The 11386-nt window shown below is 34.8% G+C and overlaps 1 protein-coding gene and 1 long non-coding RNA gene across 4 annotated transcripts; both read left to right on the top strand.

The window, feature by feature from the left end:
- The first annotated feature begins 170 nt into the window (after positions 1-170).
- On the top strand, positions 171-5345 carry LOC114138608 (uncharacterized). 3 transcript variants are annotated; one of them, XR_003594246.1, is made up of 4 exons: positions 171-822; positions 932-1119; positions 1196-3431; positions 4573-5345. XR_003594246.1 is itself a non-coding variant. In XM_028007994.1 (3 exons), the coding sequence occupies exons 1-3, from the start codon at positions 3339-3341 to the stop codon at positions 5341-5343; spliced, it is 780 nt and encodes a 259-aa protein (XP_027863795.1). In that variant the 5' UTR covers positions 3316-3338; the 3' UTR covers positions 5344-5345. The 3 variants fall into 3 exon arrangements, 1 of the variants encoding a protein (XP_027863795.1); XR_003594247.1 differs by having other exon boundaries at positions 932-3077; positions 3313-3431; XM_028007994.1 differs by lacking the exons at positions 171-822; positions 932-1119 and having other exon boundaries at positions 3316-3431; positions 4573-4760; positions 4845-5345.
- Positions 5346-8140: 2795 nt separating this feature from the next.
- On the top strand, positions 8141-10567 carry LOC114138609 (uncharacterized). The gene is made up of 4 exons (XR_003594249.1): positions 8141-8208; positions 9396-9523; positions 9695-9894; positions 10009-10567. It is a non-coding gene; the product is annotated as an uncharacterized LOC114138609 (long non-coding RNA).
- Positions 10568-11386: the final 819 nt, after the last annotated feature.

Genomic DNA, 11386 nt, shown 5'->3' with positions numbered 1-11386 from the left:
AAATGCAAAAAATAATTAATAAAAAAACCTAATTAATTAGAGATATATGTACTGCTCTATAATGTTTCTTTTGGCTATGTATCGTGGAGGATGCGTGTGTGTGTGTGTGTGTGTGTGTGTGTGTGAGTGACAGTGGGAGGGGGAGGTTTATCACTATTTCCTTATTGCACATTTCATTTGAAAACATCCGTATATGAGGCTTTCTAAAAACCGCTTCAACAACCTGGAAATCTTCTTAAGATAAGTTGTGAGTAAACAATCTCATAATTACAGTTTCTTTAAGTGAATGTTTGTATTTGATTTGAGTTCAGTCAAAAATATTAAGACATAAAAATAAACAAGCAGTTAAAAACAGATGGTCTCCTTTATTTATCTGAGTTTTGAGGTAAAACAATGTCAGTAATTGCTAATGTTAGCAATGGCAACAGAAAACCAAGGGAATGTTTTAGGGTGTGAAAATTTCTGATAACAAACATCTTAACAGAAAAAATGCATGAGCAGACAGTGATCTACATTTATTATGCTATTTAAAATCCGGAGCTGAAAATCAGATTTTATTTTGGCTGAAGAACTAAAGACAATAGAAATTTCTCCCAAAAGTTAAAATAAATCTTTGCAGAATTACAGACAGTGAAAACCAAAGTCATGAATTTCCTTTTATGTATTTGAGTTCTTGTGAGTTTAATCCATTGTTAACTGATGTCATACAAACAGCTTTCCTCTCAGAAAATGCAGTTTTCAGATTCTCTCAGTGGGATTATTTGGATCAACGTCCATTTCTGCCTCCCTTTTACTTTCCTGCTTATCACTTTGTGCTGCCTGGTATGTAAAACCCATATTGTTTCTGGTCTGAAATAGTCATTATTAAAAACATATGGACATGTTTACTAAGTAAACATCCAGTTTTGTCTTTTCTTAAATCGTTCTGCAGGTGCGGTTGGATGGTGCTCCGGTCTCCTACTGCATGAACCTTCTGCTCTCTAATCTAGTCCAGCTCATCATTCTGATCGCTTTACCTCAACATTCAGATTATCACTGGAAACATCTGGACTCTGTTCACGTCTATGCCTGCTGCATTTTGGCCAGTCTCTACTTCAGGACGGTCATAGCTCTGGAAAGGTACTGGTGTGGTAGATGTGTAACATCCTACAGCCTGACTTTCTTCATGATTTTTACAATCTTTTCTGTGTTGCAGGTGTTTTTTAATTTCCTTCTCGCTGCAATACAGTGTGACACAAACCAAAGGCTTGGTGATCGTCTGTGTTTTGATCTGGGTGTTCAGTTTTGGTTTGGGCCCTCTGTTTTTAAAGTTCCTTCATGGACTGTTGTTCCTGGGTTTTGCGCTCCTTCCTGCTCCTGTGTTCATTGTGTGTCTGCTTTGGACCCTCAAATCGATAAACACAAACTTATCAGTGTCATCTGAAGAAAAAGACAGAACTATGGGAATGCTTCTGGTTTTGCTGGTTAATTACACCGTCTCAATCTTCCCTGCAGTTATTTATTATATTTACTTAGGAGATTTTAATCGCTATTATTTTAAAATTGCTGATTTTTTTCTGACCCTGTTTCTCTTTGGTCCATGTATGGATTTGTTCTTGTTTGTTTTCATGTGCAAAGGACTTATTGACAAGCTGCTGGTGTGTCTGTGCAGCTGCAGGAAGGAAACCAGTGAAGGATCTGATCTCAGCAGCTCATCAGCTTGAATACTGTAAAGAAATACATTTACTTTTAGTTTAATAAAACAAACAGATCCAATTTATATGCAGACATATGGAGTCTGCATATAAATCATATTCATCTGACCAGGCAGAGATTTGAAACCATGTAATATATTCAGCAGAGAAAACTGATTTAATTGAACTATTCTAAATGATTGTGTGAAATTCAACAACTTCTATAATATTTTTAGATTGTTGCTTTACATTTTTAAAAGCTCCTTTGCCTTACAGGTTTCTGCTTTGGTCAAAATTTACTGATTTTTTTTTTATTTTGAAGGAAAAAAAGTTAATCATGTGAAATATGAGTAATGAAATTGTGATTGTGCCATGCTATAAATAAAGAATATACTTGTTGTCACTCACTGTGTTGTGATATTGGTGTCACAAATCTACTTAGAGGTTCGTTATGCTTAATGTTCTTGCTGCATTTTGATCATTATCTCTGTTTCCTGCCACAGAAGCACTGAAGATACAGAGAAAACATGTTTTTATGGTAACAGAAACATTTGAAACATGCTCCCTCCGCTGTCTGGCTCCTTCACCACATTTCCTCACAACAAGGAAAAATTCAAAGCACCAAGAAAAGGTTTTCATCATGGGGGTCGCGACCCTGCAGGAGGGATGTGAGACTTATGAATAGACATTTTTGGTATGTCTTCATAAAATCCAAGGTCACATTATTAATCACACATTGACATCAATCTAATATGTAACAGTTTTTAAAAAGAAGACTTAAAGTAACAAGTTTCAGACAGAAAATCTCAAATTCTTTGAGCAAAATTCTGTTTATTATGATAAAGTGTCTGCATTATGTTTGCACTGGATGCAGAACTACATTTTGTTCTTTTCAGTCACATTAGTGGGTCATAACTTTTATATTCAAGCTGATGTCTAAGGGTTCTCGCTCTGCTTCTCCATCAGTTATGATCCCATATGGTGTCTCTGAAAAACATAGAACTTTGTGCCAAAGTTACTGGACTTTGGGACCTTTCACACTAATAAACTGTAAAAAAAAACAAAAAAAAAACATTTTTATGCAGAAGGGTCTAATATGTAAAGATGCAGAATTTCTTAAAACATTTCCTGCTGCATTTTGATCACTATCTCTGCTTCCTGCCACTCATCTCACCACACCGAAGCTCTGAAGGCAGTGAAGAAAAAAACTGCACAGTGAAGCAAAAAACAAAAAAACAAAAAGATGATGGTCCAATGTACAACCGTGTGAATGTTTGGTACGGATGACATTTCAGTGCAGCTGCTGGTGAAATGTCTTTTTAACATTTCTAACATCGAACCAATACGTCACGACTGCAGATCTGTTCATTTTAGAGGTTGGATTGACATCCTGGTAAAGATATTGTAAGTAAAGTAATTATTAATTATTGTCATATTTTTGATTAATATTTTCTGACAATTTAAAAATCTATTAAATGATTTTACTGTAACAGTTTTTATTAAATATTTATATTAAATATTGTTGTAAATTGTGTAAATGTCCCATAGTAGTACATCAGATGAATGCAAGTCTTACTAATGATATCATGTCAATAAGCAATTAAAATGCTTTCATAATTTTTATTATTTTTTACAACAGGATTTTTGAGAAGTACATACGAAGAAATGGGATTTGAAGTTTATCTTAATGTGATGATTTGGATGGACGTCCGTGTTTGTTTCCCCTTCACTCTGCTGGCCATCGGTTTGTGTCGCATGGTGAGAAAGTTTTCTGTCTTTTGTTGAAACTATTTGCATTTCTTCTTCCCAAATGAATAGACTTTTTACGACAAAAACAAACATTTGACTTTTTTCTAAACATACAAATGTAAATTTATCTAAAATCCATTCATCAGTTTTCTTATTATTTGTAGCATTTTTTCATTCTTTTTCAAACGCTGGAAACATTATTAGCTTTGAAGGCCTGTTTTAGCAAAAACAGAAATAATGCAGAGTAGCAAATAAAAAAAGAAAGTAATAAATTAACTAATTTTGACTTTTTTGACAGTGATGGCGCAAATGCTATTAATCTTGATGTCATCATGACAACTTGTTCATTCTTTGACTCCAGCAAATTCACTTCACGTTTAAACTTTTGCTATATTTAATATTTAATATTATCAATACTGAAATGAAATACTGATGAAAACTTTCCACCTTACTCTGAAGATCAAAGTACACTTAGGGTCAAGGGTCAAGATTTTTGATTAATCTCGCATTGTTACCTTTGCCATGTGATAATTTAAAAATATTTGCTATTCTTGAAAAATAAAATAAAATAAAATAATAATAATAATAATAATAATAATAATAGTCGTAGTAGATTATTTTAAATTACACTTGGGTCCAAATACTTTGGAATTAAATTGAATGATCTAAATAATAAAAATAAAACTGACTTTGTTTCAGAAGACTATTTTAATTCAAGTCAAATTTTTTTGGGGAAAAAAAGATTAAAACATTTGGAAAATCATAGAAATCTAGAATTTTTTATTTTTATAACATCCATCAAATCTCTTCCTTTTGGCTTTAATATTTTCCAAAAGTAAATATAAATATTTCCATTTATTAGCTGAAATAGGACACACAATATGATTACAGTTTTGTTTAGTCATCACTATATTGTTATTATTATTATTGTGTGTTTGCTTATTTATACTGTATATATTTGACCTTTTGCACGGGAGCTGCAATGGAAATTTCGTTGAATTCTGTTCAATGACAATAAATGCTATCTATCTATCTATCTATCTATCTATCTATCTATCTATCTAAATTAACCCGTTTTAACGCTGATGGATACATGAATCAAACTGTGTTTATTTCAGCCATAATGTGATTTGTTAAATGTTTTCTGCAGGTTCATTTTGACAACCTTCCTCCCATCTACTACACAAACCTCCTCACCGCCAATGCAGTCCAGCTCATCACTCTGATTGCTACTGTTGAAACAAAAGATGGACGTTTTCCAAATGCCGCATGTCTCATAATCTACGGTGGTGTTGCGATGGTCAGTCTGTACCTCAGGATGATCATCGCCCTGGAAAGGTAACAACTCTTAAAATCATAACCAATCAGGGTTGCAGAGTTTTGGCAGAGATATTAACAGATTTTCTCTGTTTTGTGTTGCAGGTGTTTTTTCATCATCCAGCTGCCTTTCATCAGACAAACTAAATATTCTTTAATAATCTGTGTTTCTGTCTGGGTTTTCTGCATGGGGCTTTTTCCTCTTCTGGTAATTTTTCGCTACTTTTCAGTCATCTTTGTTTTTGCTCTCATTCCTTCTATCATCTTCCTCTTGTGTCCACTCGGGGCCTTCATATCTCTGCCTAGAGCCGCCTCAGGATCTCCGGAAGGAAAACGTAGAATAATTGCAACTTTTGTTCTGTTGCTGATTAATTACTCTGTAACAATTGTCCCACCAGTTAGTTTTTTGACCTTTAGTTCATATTATTATTATATGTATGAGGAAACACAGTTTTTTGTGACCTTGTTTCTGCTCAGTCCTTTCATGGATCTGCTTCTGTTCGTTTTCTTGCGTGAAGGACCCGTCGACCAGCTGCTGGCCTGTTTCTGCTGCTGCAAGATGGAAACACCTGCAGTAAAAGATGGCAGCAGATTATCTATCTGAAATAAAAGGAGAGACCAAGCAAATGAGCAAAATATTACATTACTAATGTTACATTACTTTTAGCTCTACCAATATTAATGTCACAGCAATCAGCCTTTAACAAATGATGTAAACTCATTTATCAATCTTTAGATCAGATGCAGAATTTTAGCCCCGTATAATTGTAACAGGGCACTGCCTGAATTAAAAAAAATTTACATAAACATATTAATCCATTTAGAATCAAATATGATTTTTTTCCAGCTTGTATGTATATGTGGAAATGAAAATGATTTTGTCAAAAAGAGGAGTTGAATTTTATTGAAATAGTTCAAAATCAATAGTAATTTATCAGCCAGTAAAAATGTAAGTTAGAAAATAAACAAAATATCTAAATTAGTTACTTTATATTAATAAGTGACAGTCAGTCTGTGCATCAGTCTCTATTTATAGGAAAGTTGTTTTTGTTGCATCATAGGCATAGCAGAACTGAGCTTTAGGCTCATTATTCCTGTGATTTGGAGCTTTTATGTTGGTGATACAATCTCCCTGCAAACACCTTCTAACAGCGCCTTCATCACAAATTGATGTTATTAATCTGTAGATTTAATAAATGTTCACCTGTTCTTTGTGACAGTGATGCTTCAGTTGATTAAGGTTTGCAGATATTTGTTTTGCTCAGCTGCAGCTGATCAAACGTCCACTTTGGTTCGATTTGTCCAAACCGCATCATTCCAGAAATCTTGTGGTTTATTCAAATGAAACAGTAAACCATTGTTGTGCTGTTGTGTTTTTGGAGAGACAAAAACTGCCTCCATCAAACCATCAGGTTTTTGTCCTTCACTTCTTTTTTAATGCTTTGCTTTAACATTGAACACATTAGCTGAGTCCTGCAGAGTCTCAGAGTCTGGGGTTGATCTGTCGTTGACCAGTGTGACCTTGTAGAGGATTTGTTGTGATCTTAACCTTACAACACAATTCTGTAAATGTATTCAGTGTCCTGCAGCTTTTATATGTGTCCCTGGTCCAACCTGCATCAAGCAGCTGAATCACCTGCTGTAATGTGAAAGTTCTTCAGAGTCCTGATCAGGTGGGTTGAAGCAGAGACACTTCTGAAGGTTACAGGACACTGACCTCCAAGGACTGGAGTTGAAGACCTCTGCTTTAGAAAATTTATGGATGTTTTTACCTGTGAATAATTTTCTCTTAGTAGGGTAATTAATTGAAAACGGTTTTCCATATTTCTTCTCAGGTTGATATTCAGAAACTGTGACTCCTTTAATATCATTATGGATATAATTTTGCTTCATCTGTGAACAACAACAAAGATGATGTTCAGTTAATAGATTGATCATTATCAGAAATAATCAGAAACTTGCAGATATTTTTCCTCTTATTTTCATAGGAAGTTGTGAGTATTTAGATTTCTTTATGACTAAACTTAAAAAAACGTGTTTTTTTTTACTCCTGTTACATTTAGAAGACAATGCCAGAATCTTCAATCACTTCTTGATATTTTATGATGTGTGTGTGGTTGTGTGTGCAACCTTTCTAATCTGTGTATATTGTTGCTGAATAAATGCTGCCCTCACATGGTGTTGCTCCATGAAGATAACTTGTGAACCCTGTGACCCGCTTCTGTTTGTCAAACGGTTTGGATCATTATCCTGCTAAAAGACCCAATGATAGAAAACCATCAGATCTCTAGTGCAGGTCACCAGGTTTTTGCATAAAATGTGGTAAAAATCAATTCAAAAAGTCAAATGTCCTCATAAAAGGACCCAAACAGAAATTACTTCATTGTAACTGCATTATTTATCAATAATCTTATGTAACAAAATGAGATAACTTTAAAAATCAGACATCAGTCAGGTTTGGGATGTGAAGTTCATCTTCCATTCAGTTCTACAGAAAAATAAAACTGATGTGATGAGCAGAAAAGATAAAACCAGAAGTTTTAATTGACCTTCAGAGGTAATGTTAGGGCACTTTTTGGGCTCCTTAAGTACCGTAACCACAAAAATCTTCTGAAGATTTATCACCACAGTTTTGTCAGGTTCTTAAACGTTGACGCTCCTAAAATTGTCGGTTGCAATGGGATACCTGGTTACAGAGTCAACTAAACTGATAAAAAGCTCAAATCTTGAATCAACTGTTTAGAGCTGTTTTCAAATAAAACATAATGTAATCCATTCTGCACTTCAATGCAGTTTTAGGAAAGTGAATCACAGATAATCAGGCCTTTTGTTCTGGGTAAGAGTCATAGTCAGCTGACCAGGGGGACAGAGAACCTCAAAGCTTTGACTCCAGATTAGAACCATTGATGTCACAGAATGGGTTTTAATTTACCACCATAATAAAAACACAGGCTCTAACTGATGCAACAAAATCATGCATTCATCTTCACTCTATTCTGACTGCTTTGTTAGTTCCTGTTGCTACAAAACTTCACCACAGCATGATGCTGCCACCACCAGGCTTCACTGTAAGGGTGGTATAGGCCCTGTGATGAATTATTCCTGGTTTATTCCAAACGTTTCGCCTGGCATTGACACCACAAGTGTGAAAACTCTCCAAATAATTTATCTTTACATCTTCATGTTCCAGTTGTTGTCAATGGAAATGCATTTTTCTGAACTTTTGTTCATGATTCAGATGTTAAAAGCACAACCATAGTCCTAATCAACTATTTTTAGTTTTTGAGGTAATGCCAGTAGAGAGTAGCTCAATCATAAAGGACTGTCTGTACTCTGTGTGCATATGGTTGTAAGACCCAATAACGTCTGAGCAAAACCACAGTTTCCTTTTTGTTACTTGTGTTTAAACAGTAACCCTTCCTATTTAAACAGCTGAGCAGAGGTGGAAGCCATACTGAGTAAAGAAGCTGTAAGTACATTTTTTCAGAAATACTTCATTAACTTTGCAATGAAAAGCATATTCACTGTAACAGGTTTTAGTGACTTGTGTTTTATTTTAATGTCTTCCATGAAAACTTTATGTTGATCTGATGTGATGCTACATGAGCTTCATGAGAAAAAAGTTAGCTAACGTGTCTAAGCTAAAACCAAGTTTATAGTTCTGTAAGCCAGAAACACCCAGTGGCCACTTTATTAGGAACACCTGTGGCTTATCAACAAACAAACCAGACCAGTCTACTACATATCTGCAGCTGAGAGCAGAAGCTTAAACCTAGACATGAGGAAGACGACTTAAACTGAAGGTCTGAACATGGAAGGAGGAGGCGTTTTACAGACTTTGAATGTAGTTTGTTGGAGGTGTCAGGTAGTTTGGTCTGAGTCCTTCAGATTTACTGCAATTTCACAAACAAGTTTCAACCAAGGATTGTTGAATATCATCCCCATGTCCTCTTGTGTTAGCACAGAATAGAAAACTAAATCTGGATCTCTGTAGTCTCACTAACATTAGGCAATCTGAAGACTCAGGATGATGAGTTTTCATTTCTGATGTGACATTCAGACTGAAAATCAGAAGCTGACATGAACAACATGAGAGTTTGAATCCAACCTGTCTTGTGTTAATAATTTCGGGTGCTTGCGGTGTTATAGTGATAACTATAAGTGTGCTGAGATATTTTTCTCAGCACACTTTGGTCTCCTTATTATTAACTAAGCTTCTTGTGCACAAAAGAAAGAACCAGTTTGTCAGGGTTTGGCGCCTCTTACCCAGTTTGTCACCCAGTGACTGCTGGAGAAACGCAGCCCCCTCTCATGCAGCCCTACAAGGACAAAGAGTTGTAGAAAATTGATGGATCAACAGAAGAAACTGTTTTTCTGGTTGCTAAATACTGTTATGAAACTTATTTTAAAAGTTTGACAGGACGGTTGGGCAGAAATGAAAATGTTGTGTCTTGTAGGTGAATTACATTGTAAACTGTATATTTTCAATCATGAAAAAAGTATTGAATGCAAAACACTTTGCATGTAGCAATCACCAAGATGTAATTTGCTTGTATAGTAATAAAATGATAAATGACAATATTATCATTGTCATGTACAAATTCATGACCATAATGGAGCAGTTTGTGAAACACACTTCTTGTCTCTAAATAACAGGGCTGACTGAGTTTTACAGCACAAACTGAACAGAAATGGGATTTCCAGATTATCTCACTGTGATGATTTCACTGAACTTCCGGCTCTTCCTTCCTTTCACTTTCCTGGTCATCATTTTGTGCTGCATGGTAGGTAAATCACAACTTTGCACATGTAACTTTAATAACAGATAATAAAAATCTGTTTCACGTAAACAGAAATGATTTTGTTGATAATTATCCCTTTTCCTCTGTTTTATAATGCAGACTTTATTATTCCTGACTTTATCATAAAAGTCTGACTTTTGATTGTTTCTGCAGATTCGACTGGATCGCGTTCCTGTCTGCTACTAGATGAACCTCCTCATCTGCAACCTGATACACATTTTCTCTCTGATCCTGCTGAAAGCCACCATGGATCCTTTTCAGGAAAACTTACTTATAATCACATATTATTTTAAAATGTACAACTTTGGTGCTGTGACCAGTCTTTGCTTCAGGATGTGTGTTGCTGTAGAAAGGTACCAACACACATTTTATCACCAAAACTGCTTTTGCCTTAAAATACATTTTAAGTCAGTTTTACAGATATTTGTGCCGTAGTATTGAAGTTGTATTTCTGCCTTTTGTTGCAGGTCATTTCTGATCTGCTGGCCACAGCAGGACTTCATCAGACAAACCAAAGGTTCAGTCATTATCTGCGCCTCAGTCTGGTTGTTTTGTATTGTTCTTGTCACAAATGTCATCATCTTTAAGCTCTATTATCTGCTTGTAACAGTTGGCTTTCTTTCTGCTCCAGTGTTCATCATTAGTCTGGTCAGTGGTGTTACATATTTACCTAATGTCTCGTCTTTCCCAGCTGCAGAGAAACACAGAATTATGGGAATTTTTGTTATAATAATGCTTAATTACACGTTGACAATCCTGCCTGTGCTTATTTATTTTATTTATACATATCTGCACTCCCCTGAAATGACAGAAATTATTTTTGCCTTGTTTCTCTTCAGCCCTTTCATGGACCTGATTCTGTTTGTCTTTATGTGTAAAGAGATCACTGACCAGCTGTTGATGTGCGTCTCCTGCTGCAGAAAGGAAACTCCTGCAGAAGATTAGAAAAGCAATCAGTCTGTTAAAGTGTAGAGCAGACTGGTAAATGTAGACTGTAGATATTTACAAGATGGTAAAAAATGTTTGGTTGCTTTGAAATCAACATGTTTTATCCATCCAGTCGAGCTAATTTGAAAATAAATAACTGATCTCAGTTACACTGAGTAACTGGTCTCAGTTACACTGCAACATTTTAAAGTTCAAGCTGGTCTGTGAAAGAATTTTGATAAATAACTAAATTTACAATTGATGTTTCAGTTGATTGATAATAATTTAGTTATTTGAATTTAAGCAGCATTTTTATCTTGTACTTACAAACTTTTACAGCTTTAAGCTAATTATTATCCCCTGAAGACATTTATTATATGTTTAAATGCTGTATTATTTGCTACTCTGCATTATTTCTGAGTTTATCTGAATGTCGACTCCAAAAAGGCGACGGAAAATCAGTGTGAAGTGTTTTCTCATCAGTGAGCTGTTTAGTTCTCACTCTGTTTTCTGTAACGATGTTCAGTGGAACCGGAGACGCACATCAACAGCTGGTCAGTGATCTCTTTACACATAAAGACAAACAGAATCAGGTCCATGAAAGGGCTGAAGAGAAACAAGGCAAAAATAATTTCTGTGACCTACAGAATAAAATCCAAATTATATCAGTTTATTTTTTTATTTGTAATATTAAAACAAATGTGAAACATGATGATATTAAAGAAAGTAAAAACAGGCTAATTAACAAGCAGCACTGTAAATTATTATTATTAATAATATTATTATTAACACCATAATTATGTTATGTTTACAACTTGTCCTGTAAGTGAATCACCAATAATGACAAAATATAAAATTTTCAAGACCAAGCTTTATGTTATAATATTTTAAAGTCATTAAACCAAAAAAAAAAAAAAA

The sequence above is a fragment of the Xiphophorus couchianus genome, chromosome 22, assembly GCF_001444195.1.
Source record: "Xiphophorus couchianus chromosome 22, X_couchianus-1.0, whole genome shotgun sequence".
NCBI classification, from domain to species: domain Eukaryota; kingdom Metazoa; phylum Chordata; class Actinopteri; order Cyprinodontiformes; family Poeciliidae; genus Xiphophorus; species Xiphophorus couchianus.
This window is presented reverse-complemented; position numbering and strand designations above follow the sequence as displayed.